This window comes from Vanessa atalanta, chromosome W, assembly GCF_905147765.1.
Source record: "Vanessa atalanta chromosome W, ilVanAtal1.2, whole genome shotgun sequence".
NCBI classification, from domain to species: Eukaryota; Metazoa; Arthropoda; class Insecta; order Lepidoptera; family Nymphalidae; genus Vanessa; species Vanessa atalanta.
Genome location: NC_061901.1, coordinates 2,253,697 through 2,277,336, shown reverse-complemented (window position 1 = coordinate 2,277,336; position 23,640 = coordinate 2,253,697). Strand labels below are relative to the sequence as shown.

General features: G+C 34.0%; 1 protein-coding gene and 1 pseudogene across 1 annotated transcript; one reads left to right on the top strand and one right to left on the bottom strand.

The window, feature by feature from the left end:
- The first annotated feature begins 9,925 nt into the window (after positions 1-9,925).
- LOC125075497 lies at positions 9,926-18,817 on the top strand (annotated as a pseudogene).
- Positions 18,818-19,155: 338 nt separating this feature from the next.
- On the bottom strand, positions 19,156-21,252 carry LOC125075672. The gene has a single exon (XM_047687383.1). The coding sequence runs from the start codon at positions 20,302-20,304 to the stop codon at positions 19,210-19,212; it is 1,095 nt and encodes a 364-aa protein (XP_047543339.1). The 5' UTR covers positions 20,305-21,252; the 3' UTR covers positions 19,156-19,209.
- Between the last annotated feature and the right edge of the window lie 2,388 nt (positions 21,253-23,640).

Genomic DNA, 23,640 nt, shown 5'->3' with positions numbered 1-23,640 from the left:
TAGAAGCAACTATGTTTCTATTTTTCACTGAGTGGATCTCCTTTTGGCTAAATTACACTGCTGCACACTATTTATTGTTTTATATTATTTTAATTATTAATTTTTTACTCTTAAAACTTGTTCTGTTGTAGTTGTATTTTTAGTTATTATTATTATTTTTATTTTTTTTGATGTATTTTAGGATAAGTGATATTTTGTTATGTTTCGTTGTTTATGTTGTGTGAAAGTAGTGTAATTTGCTCAATAAATGTTTATTATTATTATTATTATTATATTATGCTGCTTCTCCCACTAACGCTCTGCGCGTTAGTGGGAGAAGTTTTCATAGCTGTTTCAAAGTTGAATGTGTTGATCCTCCACTCCAACTGAGAAGACAATTTTTATGCGACCGTTTTGTGGTAAAATCATTACAGTTATCCTCTCATCCTCTCTGGTCCCGTTTAAGCGAATTGTCCCAACTCTGCGTTGGGGCGTACCCCAAAAGTCCATCCTTACTATTATACAGTTTTTTAAAATTTACGAAACTCCCACATCCTATCTTAAGGTTCCAGTCAAATCCTCTTTTTTCCACTTCATTTAGAGCTCTAGTCTATAATCCATCTATTATTACAGATCTTGGTCTTATTAAAGGGGCCCCTGTTTCAAATTCTAAATTTCAAAGATTTTTTAATCAAAATTGGTCAAATCATTTACTTATATTTACTGATGCCTCAAAACTATCCCTTGATAGCTGCGTCGGCTCAGCCTGTTGGATCCCTAAATTCAAAATTGTCCTTCAATTAAAATCCCCTCCTGAAACATCCATCTTTTCTGGTGAAGCGATTGCAATTTTGGAAGCCATCCTTTTTGCCCACTCCCATGACCTCAGAAATACAGTGATTCTGACAGATTCTTTGAGTTGTCTGTTGGCAATTAAGGAAAATCCGTTTCGTAGTAGGCGAAAATTTTTTATCATCTTTAAGATCAGGGAGGCATTGTTTTCCTGTCATCAAAAAGGGCTGGAAATATCGCTTGCCTGGATACCAAGCCACTCTGGTATACCCGATAATGATGCAGCAGACTCGTTCGCTAGAGCTGCTATAACAACTGGCTCTCTTGAACATTTTAAAAACTCATCTCAGGACTTGTGTGCTCTAGCGAAAACTTATCTGGTTAAATCCTGGAACTCTATTTGGAAGGTTTCATCAAAATCTAAAGGTAGATTTTATGCATCTCTACAACCAGATATTCCAAGGCGACCTTGGTTTTCTCTTCACAGGCAAGCTAATCGTTGGGTCACCACAACTATCTGCCGACTACGCCTTGGACATGCATGTACTCCCATACATCTTTGTAAAATTAGAGTCAGAGATCACTCTTTGTGTGAATGTGGCCTAGACGAAGGTTCCTTATCCCATATACTGTTTTCTTGCCCCAAACTCCTCCATCCCTTATATGACGTTCTCCCTCCTAAAGCTCCTCGCCCTATTAATGTTCAATGTTTGTTAATGTTTGTGTTCAGTCCATTTTGTAAATTTTTATGTAAATATATTGAGCGTAATAACATTAAGTTGTAAATATTTTTGTGTTTGTTCATATATGTTATCTTAATAATAATTTATGTTTATCTAATTATTTATTATTGTGTTGTTTTAGGTTATGGGCTAACAGAGAGTCAACTTCTATTATGCCTTCAAATTAAATTAAGCCTGTAATCTCGACCGCACCGATCAATCTCCATCGTGTCTTCTCCATCGCACGTGACATTGGCGAAATAATCTGTGCCCTCTTGGCATAAATAAAAGCCAAAATAAAATAAAAAAAAGAAAAGAAAGTTAGTTATAAATAAATACCTTTCTCCTGCGTTGTAGTTCTTGCGGCAGTCAGATATAACTCATCCAACTCCGCACGGCAATGTATTCCACGTGCCTGGCCACCACGTGGTGGGCGAAAAGTTGTCAAAAACAAGCACAAATCCTTCACAGAATCACTACTTATTCACCTTTATAGTAAGATAGTACTTGTAATGAACTGTGTGAAGTAAAAACCCGGAAAAAAGAAAGGAAAACTCGAGAAACTATTAAATAAAATAATTAATCTCACGAGCGCACCGAACACGTCCGTCCGCTAGCGCAGTCGAACGCGAAGTTCAAAAACGAACAATGATTATGACTACCTACTACATGAAAACACTATTAAACAGTACATCAGTAAAAGCAAAATTATGAAGACCAAAATATTAAATCCGCCACAAAAGGATTGGATCTGCAAAAATATAATTGATGGCATAAATCATAGAAATCTAATATGGAGCGAACTCAAGAACAACCCGCATGACGAAACCTTAGAAAAACTCTTTGAAAAAAAGCGAACCGACTTAACAAATTTAATTAGAAACACTAAAGATGCATATTACTATAAGAAATTTACACAATTAACCAAAAAACCCAAAAAGATTTGGGAATTAGTTAATAATTTTCCTTGTAATAAAATTAAAGAAAACTGTGTGCCTTCAAAACTCATAATACAATCTAAACATATAACTGATACCAAAGAAATTTGTGAAGAATTTAACAATTGCTAGATCGCTAAAAATTGCTAGAATTACACCTATTTATAAGTCGGGGGCTAAGACGGAGCCTGGTAATTATAGAACAATATCCGTTTTACTTGTTATCTCCAAAATATTTGAAAAAAATCTGTTTAATCGCTTAGAACAATATCTAAAAGGTGTTGGTTTTATTTCTGAACGTCAGTATGGTTTCAGACCTAAAAGCAACACCTTGTCGGCAACAATTGACCTTGTAACTAAAATTAAAACCAATATTGATAAAAAAAATATAGCTCTGGGCATATTCGTAGATTTGAAAAAAGCTTTTGATACCGTTAGCCACAACCTGCTTATAAAAAATTGAAATTGTATCGGTGTCGATGGAACTGCTCTCCAAATGTTCAAATCTTACCTCACAAATAGATTTCAAGTTGTTAATATTAACAGTACTTATAGCTTGAAACGCCCAATCACATGTGGAGTGCCACAGGGCTCAATACTAGGACCCTTGCTTTTTTTGACGTATATAAATAATATTGAAGATATAGGCCTACATGGCCATATATCTTTATATGCAGACGACACATGTCTGTGTTATTTTGGCTCATCTATACAACAAATAACGTCAAATGCTCAAGACGACTTAAATTAATTATCTACCTGGTTCCAATATAATCTGCTAACGATAAATATACAAAAGACATGTTACGTAATTTTTAAATCAAAAAACAAAATTATTCCTCCTCATGATCCATTAAAAATTAATAACATTATTATCCAGGAAAAAACTTGCGAAACATACTTAGGTCTGAGAATGGATAATTGTTTGACGTGGAATGCACAGATTGAGCACATACGAGCAAAACTGTCAACCCTTACAGGCGCGCTTCGACGAATTGTCCGGTGTATTCCACGACAGATACGCTTTACGATTTACAATTCCTTGGTCAAACCACACTTACTTTATTTTATTTGTTGCTGCGGCTAAGGAACTATCTCATTTTCTAAAAACTAATCCCGTTATATCTGATTTTGCCGTTGACGAACAAATGAAATTTCATTTTATTTCCGCCTACGCTCCTCACTTTGGCGGCCTATGGGAAGCGGGAATCAAATCAGCAAAATTTCACATCAAAAGAATTATTGGCAATAATAATTTAACTTTTGAAGAATTAACTTCGCTTTTAGCACAAGTGGAAGCTATATTAAATAGCCGTCCTCTATATCCTATGTCCACCTCTCCTAACGATTTGCTTCCTCTCTCTCCAGGGCACTTTCTGATTGGTCGGCCATTAACTGCTTTGCCTTCTCCGAACATTGAAGACTGCAGCCCCAACAACCTCAACCGCTTTATGCGCTTAGAACAAATACGACAACACTTTTGGCGTCGCTGGCAGCGTGAATACATCAGTGAGCTACAGCAGCGAACCAAATGGCTTTCCAATCATGAAAAGCTACGCATCGGTGACATGGTTCTCCTTCAAGAAGACAATGCCGTCCCTTTGCATTGGCGCTTGGGACGTGTCACGCTTCTTCACCCTGGACCTGACGGTATCGCAAGAGTTGCGGACGTTTGAACTACGAGAGGGGTAGTGCGTCGATCCCTAACACGCATCTGCCCTTTATTTCACCCAGAGGACAAGTCTTGAACGCGAAGCTATGCGTTCAAGAGGACGGAATATGTTGGCGCCTACGTGTGGACCTGCACTACATTTATTTTATATGACATATTGTCTATGTTACTTACAGTAATCTACATAATTTGTAATCCTTTTTTTGTCTATGAACAATCGTTATTTCCTTTACACTCAAATTTGAATATTCATTCCGCTACGATTTCTTGACTTTACAACACCTGTATCTTCAGTAAAAGTATTTAGCAAAACCAAAGAAGTTTTCTTTAACCTGCCTACATACCGAACAGTGTGTATTTCGTTTCTGTGTGAACAGTATTATTAAAACTAAAACACCAAAAAGATAACCATTGACTCCAGGTGTCTTTCTGACCATCACACTGAATGCGTAAGAAAGCACCTAAATTTTTATTTTGTGCACCGATAGATTGGTGGTGATAAGCTGTAGAAGTCAATTTTTGTATATTTAAAATTTTACATACCTCTTCCATTACAGTAGATACAAACTCTGTCCCACGATCTGTAGCTATGGTGTTTGGTATCCCGAACCTTAATATAAAATTTTTAACTAATGCTTTTGCTATACTTACCGTGTCCTTATTTTTTAGAGGATAGGCCTCTACGAACTTAGTCAATTCACATTGAAGTGTTAAAATGTAGCAATTGTCTTCAATGTCCTTTTGCAAAGGTCCTACGACGTCAAGATAGATCTTTTCAAAAGCATGTGAAGCCGTTGTAGTTATGTCCATGGGCGCCTTGACATACCTACAATGTTTCATTTTTTGACACTGAACGCACTTGCTAACAAATGTTTTACCATCTTTATCCAAGCCTGGCCAGTTGTGATGTAGTAGCCTAAGGCATTCGCCTGTTGTACGTAACTTACAACAGAATAAAGCAGAACCTGGGACAGAGCAGTCGTTTCATTGATCCCGACATTACATGGCGACCCTGCCAGTCGGTGTGCGCGCGCTAGCCTGCGACGCGTGCACCGGCTGGCCACCGATAAAATAATAAATAATAATGAAAAAATTTATATTATGGAAAGTAAATCGCAAAAAAAAAAAAAACTCGGATTGACAAAGAAAGAATAACGTGCAAAGAAAAAAGATAATAATTATGAAGTATTAAAAATGAATAATTTTCTATACACATTCTAAAATATGAAGAAAGAAAAGAAATTGAAAATAAATTATTTTGCACATATAAAATAATAAAGAAAGTCGCAGCCAAGGAAGACACAAGAACCGAAAATGCAAGAGGTATCTACTATTCGACTGACAATATTTTTTTTAAAGAAGATGCAAAAAGAAGAAAGAAAATTGAAAAAAAGAAAATATTATCGAGGCATATTTTCAAGTAAATTGTGGATTATGTTAAAAAAAAAAAAAAACAATTTAAATTATTATTCTTGTTAAAAAAAAAAAAAAACATGTAAGTAATAAAAACGAATCAAATTAAAACTTAATTTATTGATGTAGAGAAAGATTCTGATATTTTAGTGCAATGTTTAAATAATTCTCTCAATTATAAGTACATATTATTAAAAAAATTTGTCATATTATATCAATTTTTCATCTGATTTTATTTCTATTATATATATGTATGTTTAAAATGTTATTTCAATATAATTAAATGCTAGAATGTTATCTATGTTCATTTTAATGAGAAAAAAGAAATGATATTATTAATTAAACGCACTTGTCAAATATAAAGCGTAACTTAAATATTATTCTAGAATAGAGAAATGTTTTCTAAAATAGAAAAAACTAATTTTAAACATTATCTATGTAACAACAAATATCTTTTATACCTTTATCAAAAATTAATGTGAATTAACCAAATTGTTGTTATAATATTCTTTTTATATTGGATAAATACTTATAGATTATACTCAATTTATTTTTAATTTTATGACATAATATTCGTACTATAAAACATTTGTCGTTATTTGATTCAAAATATCTCTGAATATGGTAATTTGTTTTGATTTAAAAAGAATTTTCACTATTATCACTTTATGTTACATTCGAATTTTCACATTCAATAAAACGATTTTTCGTATGTTATTACAAAATATATTGATAATTTAATTGTGTTTTCTATATATTATTGTAAACGTGTAAATATGTGCGATGCCAAACTTTAGATAACAAGCACGTGAAGCAGCCAACATGCTGAAATTTTGGGTATGTCATTTTAACTTTCATAATTTGTACTTAATAATTTTTTTTTTAACCGATAAAGTTTATAATTTTATATGTATATGTTTCAAACTGTAAATCAATTGTTGAATTGTCGGTTAATTAAGTTAAATTTTATCATTCATGAATTTGTATTTTCTCTTAAAAATCGAAAAATAAGTTGAGCTAAATAAGTTTTAATTACTATAAATTGTTTTGGATTATCATCTTAGCTTAAACTCTTGGATTATCATCTTCTAAACTTTTGGATTATCATCTTAGCTTTTTTTTAAAAAAAAAAAAGCTTTAATGCTACAAATAATAAGAGTAGTAAAATCTTTTGACTAATGAACGACTAACACGACTATTATTCACTTCAATAAACTAAAAAATGTTGACAAAACTTGTAGTATAAATAAATTATCATAAAAATACCTATATAAAATAAGTGAAAACAAAAACCATCGTTTGAAAAAACCTATACTTAATTATATGTCAATATCTAATATTTAGTCAAAATTAAAAGATTTAAACATGATTTGTTTAAAATAAATAATAGAGAGTTTTAACTAACAATAAAACTTACCTATTATTTTTCCAACGATATCCGGAATCCATCTTGAGTCAAGCACCTGTCTTTTTCAACGTTTTTCGTCCTAGCAACTTCCTCTCTTTGACTTCCGGCGCCACTGTCGCCTCGTTTTATCGGTTAAGTTGGCGGCGACCCGCATGGCGCTCGGCTTTTACCTCATTATACTTACTCACGATGTACCAGGTAGGTATTACCTGGATTCCGGATATCGTTGGAAAAATAATAGGTAAGTTTTATTGTTAGTTAAAACTCTCTATTATTTGTTCCGTGACGATATCCGGAATCCATCTTGAGTGATATGTTTGTTATCTCCTGGTATGCCCATAATTATTACAATAATTATGTAGATGCTATAATGTGTTATGTAAAATAAAAAATTAAATTATAATAAGTTATTGAAAAGTAAACAATATTTATTCAATGTTATATATGAATCATACAGTTTTAATCATCAATTTAACCAAATCATTGTTATCGCACAGGTTCAAAGAAATTTGACAAGGAAACTGACGTCGTAAAATCATTATTTCTGGATTGATTCGCTAGCTCTCTTTGATAGTATGTTCTTGCCGCCAATTTCCAGTCTCAAGAATCTGATCAATAGGAAACTTTTCTAGCCAATTGAGAGAGGCTACGGCAGAGCGTACTGAGCCTGGCGTGGCATCGACACCCGCGTCCTTTAGAACAGATTTGATCCAACCACTGATTACAGTTCTAGAAGCTGGTTTTGGATCACCTCTAGCAGTTATAAACAGTTCTGACACAGTCTGATTTCCGACGATCTTGTGAAATACCGATTAATTGACGAGTCCAAAATACACAGTCGAGATTTTTGTTCGGATGTGCTTTTAGTTTCCATCCAGATTGCCTGTTGTTAGAGTCATCCGTCTTCGATCCAAAACAAGGCCACATGACAATAGAATTGCCCTCATCTATATATTGGTCGGCATTGATCCTCAGCAGTGTCAGGTCGTGTACTCGTCGTCCTGCCGCTAGCAAAAGTAATATAGCGGCACGTCTGGATACTTGGTACAAATTATTTTCATCTGGTGTATTATTTTCTAAGTATTGTAATACATTCTTTACATTCCAAATAGGTGGTTTCATTTTCTTGTTCTTTGCAACTGAAATAGCTTTTAAAATATGTTTTATAAGAAAGTTAGATGCCAATGTAGTATTACCTGATATTTTGGTAAAAGTAGAAATAACAGATTTATGGACTAGTATAGTTCGATAAGCCAGACCTTCGCTGCTGTGTAAATACGCCAGGTAACGAGCAACTTGTTCTGGACTCAGATTTCTGTAAGAAGAATTGTTAGAGGAGCACCATAACTTCCATTTGTTCCATGCTGGCATATAGGTGCTTATTGTAGATCGCCGCCAACTTGACAATAACAGTGATCTTTCTTCTACCGACCATTTTTTGGAATTTTTTGCAATGCCCCACAGTGATATTCCTCCGAAATTTTCTTAATTAATAAATCCCTGCGCAAGCTAATGCAGTCGGCTCGACGGCCGCAAGATATTTGTAAAATATCATCGGTTACTTTTGTATAGCTCGAATCTTTATTAAACATTTGTTCAATCTTATCGAAAAGAGATCGTGGTGTAAGTGTTGTACTCTTATCATTAGACCAATCGACTAAACCTTGCAAAGCTGCGCGCAATTCGTCTTTTTGAGTCAGTATAGCATTGAATAAAGCTGCAAAAGTTCTCTCTATCAAGTACAAACGATCATCGTTAGACCTAGACGCATTGAAACGTCTCAGTTCATCGTTTACGTTAAGTTCTATGAAACCCGGAGTAGTGACGTACTTTTTCTGAGCTTCAGAAAAACGAATTGCATGCCAGTCATTACATTTAAAACGCTGTAATTGGGTTATCTTTTCTAAATGTTTATCATCAGACTTGGAATGGCGGATCTTTTAACGTAGTTGATAGCTCTGACAATTGGAGCTGTTGATTATCCGCATCACTCGTGCTCGGAGGTGGGCGTAAGCCCAACTCGTTTGTTGTATCACCGTTGGGTCCATTTTTTACCTCGGCAACCCACGATGTACTCGTTTGAGGTTCGCCGTGTTTTTGCGAAATCAAATTCGTTAGAAAAGTCACTTGTTGAGAAAGGAATTCAAATTGTGCGTCACTTACATGGTTAGACCGCCTTTTTCTCCTTCTATCCGGACTAGACTTCTCCGATGATGTACTGCTCGAACTTGAAGAACGACTTCTCTTCCGTGACACGTGTTCACCATCACTTTGTTCTTTATCAAAATATATTTCGTTCTCCATTACGAGAGGATATTTTCACTACGTATTCAATTTACGTTAAATTATTAGATTTAATTAAAATGAAAAATAATGATTGCTAAGACGTGTTAACGCTACGAAAAACGACGCTATAATGAGGTAAAAGCCGAGTGCCATGCGGGTCGCCGCCAACTTAACCGATAAAACGAGGCGACAGTGGCGCCGGAAGTCAAAGAGAGGAAGTTGCTAGGACGAAAAACGTTGAAAAAGACAGGTGCTTGACTCAAGATGGATTCCGGATATCGTCACGGAACAAATAATTGAATAATAAAATGTGTCTAAGTTGTAATTAAAAACTTAAAAAATATATTTAAAAAAAAATACTACAGCGTTTTGTTCTAATTGGTTTAACATTAACTTTAATAATATTATCAATATGCTGTAAACGATGAATTAAAAAAAAAAAAAAAACAAAACATTAATTAATAATTTAAAAAAAAAATCAAATGAGACTAATTAAACTTTTTTTACTAATTAATTTTTCGGGTAGGTGTCAAAAGAGACAACACGTTTTTATTTGAGCTCTTATAAATTTTAATAATATAAATTGGATGAATAATAATTCACGAATAGAAATGTGCTAAGTTTGTTTCCTACCTGCCAGCTAATCTCCATAGCACTCATTTAGCCAATAAAACCGAGAACATTGAACATATATTTATAAATTAGTAACTGCACTATGGAGTCCATCAAACACTCAATTCAGGACCTGACCGAACACTTCAATACAAGGATGGCTGAATTTCAAAAATCTCTTCAGGGTTCTATACCGGCTACGAGTCCAAACTCCAACATTGCGGCCCAATTTAACACCTTCAGAGTCTTTGTTCTATCTGCATTGGAAGGTCTTCAGATGCAAGTGGAACTCCTATCGAAGCAATACAACCAGCTGGAGATGCGAAGCAGAAGGAAGATGCTTCTCTTGCATGGAATTTCCGAGGATAAAAAAGAGAATTTGCCAATGGTTGTGTCAAATGTTGTGTCAGGCCATCTTAAAGTACCAGAATTCACGATAGACAAGCTTAGTCGGTGTCAGCGTTTAGGTCACTCTTCCAGAGATAAGCCTCGACCTATTCTTATTAAATTCCGTGACGTAATGCTTCGAAATAAAATCTGGTACTCGAAAACGTCTCTTAAAAATACTGGCGTGACTCTGTCGGAGTTCCTTACTAAGGAGAGGCATGACCTGTTTATGGCAGCAAGACAGAAGTTCGGAGTTTCAAAATGCTGGACGAAGGATGGATTATTGTTACCGGGTCAGACGGTAAACGACACCGGATTGTCACAACAGCAGAGCTCAACGCAATCAATCGCACACCGAATAACATTCCCTTGGCAACTAACTCTGCTGCTGCTGCTGCTGCTGCTGCTGCTGCTGCTGCTGCTGCTGCTGCTGCTGCTGCTGCTGCTGGTACCAGTTCTACCGACTTGAATCCAAAATCCGCCAATTCTACTCTGGCCATACGAAGCAAGAGAACTATTAAAAAGTAAGTTTTGGTTTTGCTAGACCGAGTCTTCGTCCGCGATCCTTCAAATTGTTTTTTACTATTCATTAACATAAGTTATTTAGATGTTCTATTTTAGTTTCATTACTTTAATCATATAATTATAACTATATTTCGGATTTCGAGTATTAACTTATAAACATTAACATGTCGGTATTTTTTTTTTTTTTTTCTGAAGTTTAATGTTAATGTCATCAATCTGACGTTTGATTTGCGTTTAGTAATTGGTCTGATAATATTACTGACTGCTTTGTTGAGTAATCGATTTTGGATTATTATAGTTTGTGATTTAGCAGTACTTATCATTATTTTTATAATAATATCTACTTAGCATTATTTTATCAAGTATTGTTTTTTATTTTCTTTATTTTTTTCTTTTTATATAACATTTACCATTGGGATTTAAATCGTGCTTTGTGTTTTATTGGTTACGTTGTGTTGCCTTTACATAATTATTTATTATGTTACTTAAATTGTTATTTTTTTTTTTTCTCTTTTCTTTATTTCTTGTGGCTATAATGTTCATAATAATATTAGGTATATTTGTTTTACTTTTTTTTTTGTAATTTCTTACTCACATATTGCTGACGGGATGGAGAAGTAGCTTATTGAGAACTTAATATTAGTATTTTGATTTATTTGGTATTTTAGTATTATTACAATTATTTTCTTTCAATTATATCTATTATTTTAATTAATACATATATATTTATATACAACAATTATTTATTTATATAACTAGTTGATTTCAAACCTTCACAGCGTAAGCGATTTGAATGATAATAGTACCTACTTTAGCGACTCAGTATTATCTAGTGATGATAGTTTTCATAGTGCTTCACTTCCTCTAAATTCTCTTTTAGAATCAAATCTTTCCGGTCTTTCTAGAAACTTTAATGTAGTGCATATAAATGCGCAGAGTATTCCTTCACATTACTCTGATTTCCTGTCTTCCTTCGATAGTCAAAATATTCATGCAATTCTTGTATCCGAATCTTTTTTGAAACCTAGCTTACCCTCAACTTCTTACTGTTTGCCTGGCTACCACCTGATCCGGAATGACCGCATAGGTAAAGGTGGCGGTGGTGTAGCTATTTACCTCCGCAGCCATATCCCTTTTACAATTTTAAGTAAATCTCCTTCACAATACTCTGAGTCATCGGAACATATCTTTATTGAGGTCTTATTCGGACATATCAAACTACTACTGGGCGTATTTTACAGTCCGTCACTCAATATTAATTATTTTAACGATTTTGAAATTCTATTAGAACAATTTAGTACATCCGTTGATCACACGATAATTATGGGCGACTTCAACACCTGCTTAATTAAAGATGACCAACGTGCCCGACGCTTAAAGAATATAGTTGATAGCTGCAACCTTAATTTACTCCCAACGAATGCAACTCATTTCTTTCCGAATTGTTCTCCTTCGCTGTTGGACTTAATGATTGTTTCCTCTCTTAATCATGTTCATACTCATGGTCAGTTTCCCGCGGAAGCTTTTTCTTACCATGATTTAATTTATTTATCCTATAATATTCGGCCTCCGCGGGCGAAACCAACAATAGTGATGCGGCGTAATTTCCAAAAGATCAATAACACCAATTTTATGAGTGATTTGAACAATATCGACTGGACTGCTATCTATAATGCCAGCTCAATTGACGAAAAAATGAGTATTTTTAATTCTTTACTAACTGATTTATTAGATAAACATGCTCCGTTAAGACCTATAAAGCTTAAGCATTTACCAGCGCCTTGGCTAACTCAGGACATTAGAACACTCATGGCTAAACGTAATGTTGCGAAGGCCAAATATAAAAGAAATGCGACTACCAGTAACCTGGAAAAATATAAACAGCTGCGAAATCGTTGCAATAAGCTCTGTCGTGATGCTCAGCGCAAATTTATTGCAAATGCTATTGAGAATAGTGATACATCCAAGGTTTGGCGGTTTTTAAAATCATTGGGAATTGGGCGTTAACGGGAAAACTTTTCTTGTAATTTCGATCTCGATAATCTTAACAGACATTTCATTTCTTCTTCCTCTATAAATACACAAGACAAACTTAATACAATCAAATATCTCAATACACTGCCCACCCCTCATAATCCTTCCTTCCAATTCAGTCCTGTCACCATTGGCGAATTAAAGAAGCACATCTTTAGCATCAAATCAGACTCAATTGGTTGTGATGGAATAAGTCGAAGTCTGATTATCCTTACTCTTAATAGCATTTTACCTGCTTTATGTCATATATTTAACTATTCCTTATCAACTGGTACTTTCCCATCCCTATGGCGCATAGCCTTAGTGATTCCTATTCCTAAAGTTTCCAATCCTTCGCTACCTTCTCATTTTAGACCCATATCTGTTCTTCCTTTTCTCTCGAAGGTGTTGGAGCGTGTCGTTCATTTTCAATTTAACCAATTTCTCTCAATTAACAAAATCCTCTCCCCTTTCCAATCTGGGTTTAGAAAAGGTCATAGTACAGTTACTGCGCTCACTAAAGTATGTGACGATATACGCTGTGGTATTGATAATAAATCTGTAACTGTACTAGCTCTCCTAGACTTTTCAAATGCCTTTAATAGTATTGACTACGACATATGTTTGGCAATCCTAAGATCTCTAAACATAGATCTTACTGCTATAGACTGGTTTCGCTCTTACTTATTAAATAGACAGCAATGCATAAAGGCTAATGGTAGGTTCTCACCTTATATAGATATTCCTTCTGGTGTCCCGCAAGGTGGTGTACTCTCTCCCCTTCTCTTTTCTATTTTCATCAATACTCTCTCCACACTCATCTCTTCCTCCTATCATCTATATGCTGATGATCTTCAAATCTATGTTACCGCTCCCTTGGACGGTATCGACGAGGCTGTTGCAATGTTGAATAATGATTTGGCAAAAATCTGTGAATGGTGTAGATCTTATGGGCTCCAAGTGAATCCGAGGAAGTCGCAGGTGGCCGTTTTTGGCAGTGTTAAGCTTCTGTCGAGCATTAAAGACAAAAATTTACCTCCAATAATGTTTGATGGTCACATATTACCACTGCAAGAAACGGTGAAAAATCTTGGGCTACTTCTGGATGCTTCCTTCTCCTGGGTCCCTCAGGTTGCAGAAATGAGCCGTAAGATTTATTCCATCATTGGGTTTTTAAGGCGATGGAAAAATCTACTACCAATCGAGGCTAAGATCAACTTAGCCAATTCGTTCCTGTTACCAATATTGGATTATGCTGACGCCTGTTACACTGACTTAACGGAGAAGCTTCTAAATAAATTAGAACGACTGCAAAATTTAGCCATTAGATTTATCTTTGGTCTGCGTAAATTCGATCATGTCTCGCAGTATAGGTCTCAGTTAAAGTGGCTGCCAATCAGGCTTCGAAGAAACTTGCACGCCTTATCTCTTCTTTACTCTTTACTATATGTTGATCATACACCACCTTACCTTAAAGAACGCTTTAAATTTCTTGGGTGTGACAACACACTTAACCTGCGTTCTAGTGACGATAACAAGCTTGTAACACCCTGCAGCCGGACACAAACTTACAGTAACTCTTTTACTGTGAAAACCGTCAAACTTTGGAATGCACTACCCAACGATATTAGGCAATCGAAATCCTTGCCCATCTTCAAACATCGTTTGAAAAACTATTATTTGTCCTTATCTCAAGAATGTATGCAAGTAGGAATTAATATGTAGTTTATATTTACGTATATATATTTTGATATATTATATTACTATATGTGTATTATTTGGTTGTAGTTATGTGTAGTTTATTATACTGTAATGTTAGTGTACATAAATTATATTCATTATCTCCTCATTCTATCTGCACTTACCTGTTCTCGTCTTAAGCTTCTGTCACCAAAGGTTGTCTGTGAGAGATCGCTATAAGCGATAAGACCGCCTTTGCGCACCATTTGTTGTTTCTTTTTTTTTTAATACCCAATAACTGTCAAGTTATAGTTATAGTGTAATGTGTTGTGCAATAAAGTATTTAAAATAAATAAATAAACTAATTCTTCAAAAGGTCCGCCAAAGTAAAGCGTGTCCTTAATCAATTAAATTAAAATACTATATGCAGTAAATGCATTACTGGCATTCTTGTGATATCAATATAACTACATCCTAATATATATAAATCTCGTGTCACAATGTTTATCCTCAATGGACTCCTAAACCACTTAACCGATTATAATAAAATTCGCACGCAACGTGCAGTTCGATCCAACTTGAGAGATAGGATAGTTTAAATCTCAAATTATAGTCGCAATTTTAATAATAAAACCTTATTGCCATTAAGGCGGAACAAAGTTCGCCGGGTCAGCTAGTTATACAATAAAAATGTAAGACGATCCAATGAGATTCCATAAAAAAGCGTCATGATAAGATGATAAACACTCAATATTTAAAACTGTCTCTTTGTCTTGAGTATAATAAGAAATATTAATCGCGGATTATAATTTGTGTGTAATTTTGTTTTCAACACGCTGTAGGTATATTGAATTTCGCTTTCCAATTTTGTATTAATTAAATATAGAGTAGAAAAAGAGTATCGGTGTAATATAAAACTCAATGTAACTTCTTTAAAAACTAATTAAGACATAAATTGAAAAAAAAAATAAATAATTTAGATAGAAAATTAAATACTTAATGTTTAAAACATACATTACTAAAATCAAAAACCTAAAAACTCAAATAAAATAGGATAAATGCATAATAAAAATATATCTACCGAAAACTCAATACAAAAATTCGCGTAAACTAATGTTGTAATTATTTTAAACAATGTAACTTTATTCTCAATATGATGACATAGCACGGTTCACATTTACACATTCTTCGAAACGTAACTCTGGGTTCCCATACACGGTGCAGCTCAAATTTATAAAAACGTTGACGCGAAGTTTTACGAATAAGGCGTGGAATTTGTAAACTAATAGGATATTGAAGATTCAGATTAAACGCTGGCGCTGATGCAATCATTCGTAGATACCATTGTTGTCTCCTGGCTTGCCTTTGTCATTAATTTTAATTTATATTGTTTGATATTTTTAAATAACACTTTATTAGTGTCGTAATTTAGACTAAAAATAACTTATTTTTTTTTCTTCAAATAATCGAATACTTCGTTTTAATAATTTTCTTTTTTTCAAAGACAAGGAGTCTTAAATAAATAAAAAAAAAAACACGGATAATGAAAAAAAATAACGATAATGGAATAAAAACTAAATGTTGTCAATATTATGACATCGAAGGAAATATATTATGTCGGATATAAAAGGACAGTACAAAAATTAAAAGATTTATTAATATGGATTAAAATAAAAGTGTACTATGAAAGGTATGTTAAAGTAGAGTAATATTACGTTATTGTGTGAGAGTGGTACGATTATGTAGATTGTATGGTGTGACGTTGTTGTTATGGAAAATGTGCCTTTGAAGTTTAGCTTGGCTATTTGTAGTCGGATAGATCAACCGATGAATAATCGTGGACAAGTTAAATTTCCTTGGTACATATAGAATGTTGGGTATGAAAATTAATCGAAATAAAAAATATATGTAGCTTAATGCTATAATAATTGTATATCAATAGGTACTGGTTGTATGACTTATCATATTGTGCGCGAGACGCCAATATGAGGTATATGACACTGCAGTCCTAAATAAAAAAAAATAGAGCTATAGAAATGCTCTAAAGTAAAGGAGTAAGTTTTTGGCAGGGTTATAAAATGAAAGATTTTTAATAGATCTAATGAAAGAAAGGGTTATATGAGTATAGTTACAGAATGTTTTAAATGTAAGAAAAGGTGTGTGAATATATATGTAAGGATTTATTAACTACGTCGATCTAATTCGCTAGTTATTGGTGTGATTGTATGAAATTGGCTATCGGATATTAGCTAAGCTATGTTTTGGGCCCTAACGTTAGTTATTCTAATATATCGATATGCTTAATTGAAAGGTCATGGAAAAAGGAATGATATGGTTATTTATTTTTTTGAAAGAGGATAAAAATGAAAATAAAGTACTAGCACATGTCTTGATCATGCTGTACGCGAGTTCGTCTGCGTGAAAGATTGTGACATAGAGTACAAATAAATAAATAAGTGGTTAACCAAATAATTAAAATAAAATATATTGGGAGTGGTCCGGGCCACCCAATCAAATATAAATAAATAATAATTAATAAAATAATAATTTAAAAAGGCCTATGGGCGCGCCTGAAATGAGAAGTTATATCTTAGATATAAAAGAGAAATTAATTAAGATCGCGATGGTACAAACTCGAGGATTAATTAAAAAAAAATAATAATAATAAGACGTCTTAAGGCCCAAAGTGTATACATACATTAATACTGACAAAGGCTAAGAAACAAAAATAGCTCGTTTTTATTACATGGATATAGACATATAACGTATAACGACAATAAATATGACAAAACTGGAAGGAGACAAAGAAAAATATTTCAACTAACATTTATAGATTAGAATAAGAATATAGTTTATAAGATATATTAATATTACTTTAGATTTTAAACGTTATATTTTATCATATTTTTTCAAGGTCATATTTGTTTTTCTCTTCTTTTTAGATTAAGATATCTAGGTTCTTTTCTTTTATTATCTTTTTTTAAAAATAAAATAAAACCCTTTTGTAATAAAATATGAACAAGTCTATTTAGAATATAATAAAACTGATAAAATTGTTTTCGAAAAAAAATATATATGTACATTTTTTTTTCTTAAAATGCCGTGGGAGGTGTGATGTAGTAGCCTAAGGCATTCGCCTGTTGTACGTAACTTACAACAGAATAAAGCAGAACCTGGGACAGAGCAGTCGTTTCATTGATCCCGACATTACTTTTAATATTTATAAAATTTTCTTTTAATATTATTTGTCATTCTACGCACACCTGCATGACCTGCGGTGGGTAGTAAATAAAAGTCATGTAATATGTATTTTCTTTCTTCCCCATCATATATTCTTTTAACTCCACTTAGAACATAGATACGTGGACCACTCCAGTCCTTACGTTCTTTTATTTCTTTTAACAATTCTTTTATGAAATTTTCAATTTCATTGTTCTTTACTATTCATAGTTCATTTATTTTTCTAGTTTTACAAAATTCTCCTAACTTAGTCACAAATTCAGCACGCGTAAATTGTGCCCTAAAGTTAAGATTAATATATAATATCTTTCTAGTAGACTATAAATAAAACATTCTTTCTCTTCGTATAAATTATCATTATTTTTCAATTTATTTAACTCCTCATTATTTATAAAAGTCATTTCCACTGAATCATTTGGTATCTTTAGTACCTCAACTACTCGTGGTTGATCAGGCCACGATTCGTTAGGTTTACAAATTTTAATTGTATTATCCTGCTCTAATTTATTTTCTAAACGCCTCTTTTGGCTTCTAGTCATAACTAACAATATTTCTTCGTTCATTTGTTTTAAAGTGTCCGATGTTATGCTAATTCTAGACAAAGCGTCCGCTACGCTATTATCCTTACCTTTTACATACATAATTTTAAAGTCGTATTCTTCTAGTGCTAACCTAAACTTAAGGAGTCTACTTGAGGGGTCTTTCATTGAGAATAGATATAATAAAGGTCTATGGTCTGTCATAATTTATTTATTTTTTATTTTATTTTGCTTTATTAAGGCACAAACAGTTCACAATACACTTAAATTATGAATAAAATTTACAAAAACATACACCAATGAAGCTGCCACAAATAAAAAACAAACAAATACAATAGTTATGAAAATCATCGAACGTCACATTGTTATTTTATTTACGGAAAAGGAATACATATTAAGTAACAAAACTAGGAAAATTTATTTTTGGGTTTCAAACAACATTTTTTTAAATAACTGTAAGGAAACATTAAATATATCAATATGACTAAAACTTTCATTATATTTTACACAAACTCTATTGATAAATGAGTTTTGAGCGTAATATGTTTTGACTTTAGGTATATAAAATAATGGAGCAATTCTTCGGGTGGCTGTTTTTCGAGGGCAGTTGATGTTAATTTTGCTTGTAATGTAAATTGTGTCCACTTCATTGTTTAAAATCTAAAATAAAAATATTTGATCACGTCGACTTTGGAGAGTATCTTTTGAGTTAATATTATATTGGGGAAACCGGCTTTTTATATTTTTTTTATTTTTATTTTATATATATATATATACAAATATAATAAAATTAACAACTTTACACAAAATCGCCAAACTGCTGAACAGTTATATAGTATAATTGTATAACTTGTTTTGTACCTGTTTCTGGTGCGATTGTAATTGTATGTAGAACTATGAAGCGCCTGATTATAAAAAATAGCAAAAATGTTCTTAAGGAGTTGCTGCTCCCTTAAATGGTTATAGGCGCGAACATCTTCCCCCCTCGTTGAAAGGTTGCCTTTCAACATTGAAGATCTTCAGCTTTCGGAAGAGGGCAGATTCGCACCACTGTTCTTCGAATGGAACCTCGTGTGGTCTTAATGTCTGCTACCCGATGCACTCCGTCTGGTCCCGGATACAGATGAGTTATTCTCCCGAGACGCCAGGATAAAGGGGGCACATCATCTTCTTGAATTAAAACCAAATCCCCTATATTGAGCTTGGCAAGATTTGTTCTCCATTTCGTCCGCTGCTGCAGCTCAGATATATATTCCTTTTGCCAGCGTCGCCAGAAGTGTTGTCGGATTTGTTCTAATCGAGCGTAACGCTGCGTGGTAGTGAGATTTTCTGTCTTCAAATCGGGCGATGGTAACGCAGTCAACGGCCTCCCAATAAGAAAGTGACCAGGAGTAAGAGCAAGGAAAACGTCAGGAGAGGTTGATAATGGATGTAAAGGACGACTGTTTAATATAGACTCCACTTGTGTAAATAATGTAGAAATTTCCTCAAATGTTAAATGAGAATTGCCCATGGCGCGCTTTATAAAGAATTTAGCGGATTTGACCCCTGCTTCCCAGATTCCTCCAAAGTGAGGAGCGTACGGAGGACTGAATATGAATTTAATTTTCTCGTGGGTTGCAAAGTCTATTAGAGATTGTTGATTATTTTTTAAAAAAGAATTTAACTCCTTGGCGGCTGATACGAAGTTACGACCATTGTCACACCATATTTCCACTGGCTTGCCTCGACGTGACACGAAACGTCTTAAAGTCATTATAAAAGCATCTTTTGTTAGGTCACTAACTGCTTCTAAATGAACGCATTTGTAACGTAAACAAATAAATAAGCATAAATAGCATTTAATTACTTTCGCACCACGACCTCTACGATTTAATATGAAAAAAGGACCGGCAAAGTCTATGCCTACAGATGCAAATGGAAAATTAAGGGTAACACGCTGACAGGGTAGATCACCCATTTTAGGACTTAACGTTTTACCTTGGATCCGCCTACACCGTACGCACCTAAATACAGTTTGTCGTGCAAGGCGTCTTCCGTTGATAGGCCAGACGTATTCCCTAATAGTTGATAGTAAAAGCTGAGGACCAGCGTGCATATTTCGTATATGTTAAAATAATTAATATACGCGATTAAATCCGTTAAAAACTAGTTTTATTTCAAAATTTTAGATTTCATATTTAATGGTTTTCCCTGAATTAAAATATTGTATTTAGTGGCGAAGGATTGTTTTTGAGCAACTGCACACAAATATCGAAATGAGTCATTTAGCTCATCAAGTGTTAAATTTCCGGTAAGTTTACAGTTTTTATTTTTTAAATTGTATATAAATCGCTTAAGATATCCTAAGATTCTTTGCAATCTAGATAATTTTGAATAGTTTTCGAATTTTATTACAGGTTCTGCGAGTGTAGCTGCCTTTGACATGATAACAGGTATGTGCTTTTTATTATATTTGAACTTAGGTAAATTATTTAATGAACTATTTTTTGTTTCAGGTAGATCATTTAAAATGCTGTTTGAATTCAAGACTGGCCAACTGGACTCGGCTTGATATAGGTAACTCGGACCTTTCCACCATAGATCACAATTTTGTAACTCAGAGGCGCTGAGTCCCCTGGAGATTAAATCAGCAGGATTAAGACTGGTGGGCACATAGCGCCAGCATGAAGATAATGTTGTGTCTTGAATTTCTAGGACCCTATTAGCTACATAAGTTTTAAGCGTTCCAGGATCACTGTTGAGCCACCCCAGAACGACGGTGGAATCGCACCAATGTACCCAACGATAAGGTTTGTATCTTATACTGTTAGCTACGCTTTTAGAAAGTCTAGCGGCAAGTAAAGCAGCAAAAAGCTCTAAGCGGGGAACGGTAACAGGATTTAATGGGGTAACCTTGGACTTAGCACATAGAAGCCTGACAGTTATTTGGTCATTGTCGTCTATGGTCCTAACAAAGATACAAGCTCCCAAAGCTTTCATAGAAGCGTCACTATAAGTATGAAATTCTATTGTTTTTGGAGAATTACCGATGACCCTTCTCGGAATCTGCAAATTTGAAATGTGGATTAAGTTATTAACAAAATTAATCCAATCTCGCTCAATATCTTGAGGGACTGGCTCATCCCAATCAAGTTTGTTTCCATAATTTTTGCAAAATCATTTTAGGTTGAATTGTACATGGACTTAAAAGGCCTAGAGGGTCAAAAATTTTAAATGAATTGGACATTATTGATCGTTTCGAAATTACAGAATTTTGTCCCGGAGTCTTAATTGGAAAATGTAGATTGTCTGTTTTGGGACACCAACCGATTCCTAAAGTACTAGAAGATTCACTAAAAATTAAATTCTTGAGTGTTAGATATGTTATTAAAAATAGTAGGTAAATTGGATTTATATTTTCTTAGATTAAGACATGCAGAATTTAACGCCGTTATGAGATCATCGACATAAAAATCTCTTTGAATTATAGTTTTTACCATGTCATCATCACATTCCTCTCCGACCTGCCAAAGACATCGTGTTGATAGAAAGCTTGCACTAACGGTCCCATAAGTAAGGGTGTTTAACCGAAGCATTTCTATGGGCTAGGATTCATCCTCCCTCCATAATATTAGTTGTAGATTTCGATCGTCTTCATGAACGAGTACTTGGCGGTACATTTTCTCGATATCTGCTGTTAACAAATATTTGTACTGACGCGCTCGTAATAAAATGGAGAAAAGCGAATCCTGAATATTATTGGCCCTGCCAATAAGATGTCGTTAACAGAGTAACCTGATGTAGTTGGAGCGGATCCATCAAAAACAACGCGAATCTTAGAACTCTCACTATTGTCTTTGAACACGGCATGATGACACAGAAAATAAGAATTATTTGGATTTTGTGCACAAACTTTAGAAAGATGACCTAAATCGGCATATTCACGGATGAATTCAACGTATTGTGCCTTTAAACTAGGATTTTTCCGAAACCGTTTTTCAAGGCCTAGAAAACGTTTCTTCGCTGCAGTATAGGAGTCACCAAGGCGATCTGGTGAGTCTGATTTAGGTAATTTGACACAAACCCGGCCTGACTGTAGTCGAATAGTGTTTTTAATAAAATGAAGTTCGCAAGCCCTATCATTCTTACTTAGGATAGGGTTGTGGGGTAGATCTTCCATCTCCCAGAATTTCATGTCATCAATAAATGAAGTAGGTTTTAATATTTTAATGTAATTACAATGAATCGTAGAATGTTTGTTTGTAGATATACTGATAGGACCGCCAACCAACCAACCTAGCTTTCAGGTAATTAATTTAGGGGACTTTGGACCTAAAGAACGTTGTTCGCTCCCTAGTATATCCCAAAAAATATCGGATCCAATCAATATGTCAACTGGACCTGGTTGGTAAAAATAGGGATCGGCCAAAATTACATTCCTAGGTATGTTTAAGTTTAATTTATTTATTGTAGTGTTAGGAATTTTTCCCGTTATGTCTTTTAGCACAAATAATGATAGCGTTACACTAAATGAACTGTTCCTTGATGTGATTTGGGCAGTACAACTTTCTTTTATTGTATCTGCAGGTCTATTGCTAATGCCTATTACATCAAGTTCAATAGGATTTGATTTGAGAGACAATTTTTGCATTAAAGATTTACTGATAAAAGACCATTGGCTGCCACAGTCTAGAAATGCGCGGACAGTTTCGTGTTGATTTGTCCTTGGATTTGACACTTCTATTAGAGCTGTAGACAGAATAACATCATCAGAATCAAAATTACATAGAGCACTATTACTAATTGTGTTACTAATGGTATCAACTGGATGAAGCAATGTATTATGACGCTTCTTGCATTCACGACATGGACCGGCACGGCATTGATTAACCGAATGACCTTGCCTTAAGCAGTTAGGGCATCATTTTAATTTTTCTACTTCAAAAAATCTATCTTTATAATTTTTTGATTTAAATATTGGACAATCATAAATACGGTGATGGTTGTCATCACAGATTACACAAGAATAACCCTTTGGAGCTGTAGAAGGAAAAGTTTTTACCAAGCTTCGCTCAAATTTTGGTGGTTAATTGTTGTTTGTTGGTTGAGGAGGGCGTTGAGTATTCTGCGATGTTTTGTTATAGTTGCAATTGCGATTTATGGATTCAAGAACATCCGCACGATCAATTAAAAATTTATTAAATTGTTCTAGAGTAGGAAATTCATCATGGTTGTTCCGCAACTCCTCCCACTTCGTAAAAGTAGTAGAATCTAATTTCGAAGATAATATGAAAATTAATAAAGTATCCCAATGATTTGTTGGTTGCCCTAAACTAGATAAAGCTCGTAAATTCTTAGTTACGTGATCTACTAAAAATCGTAACGAAACCTCAGACTCACGACTGATCTGTTGAACGTTGAGTAAACATTTTAGATGGTGGTTAATCAAAAG

What these genes read in the sequence shown, in the direction of transcription:
- LOC125075672 (XM_047687383.1), bottom strand. Translation starts at nt 20,304, where the DNA reads ATGCACGCTGGTCCTCAGCTTTTACTATCAACTATTAGGGAATACGTC.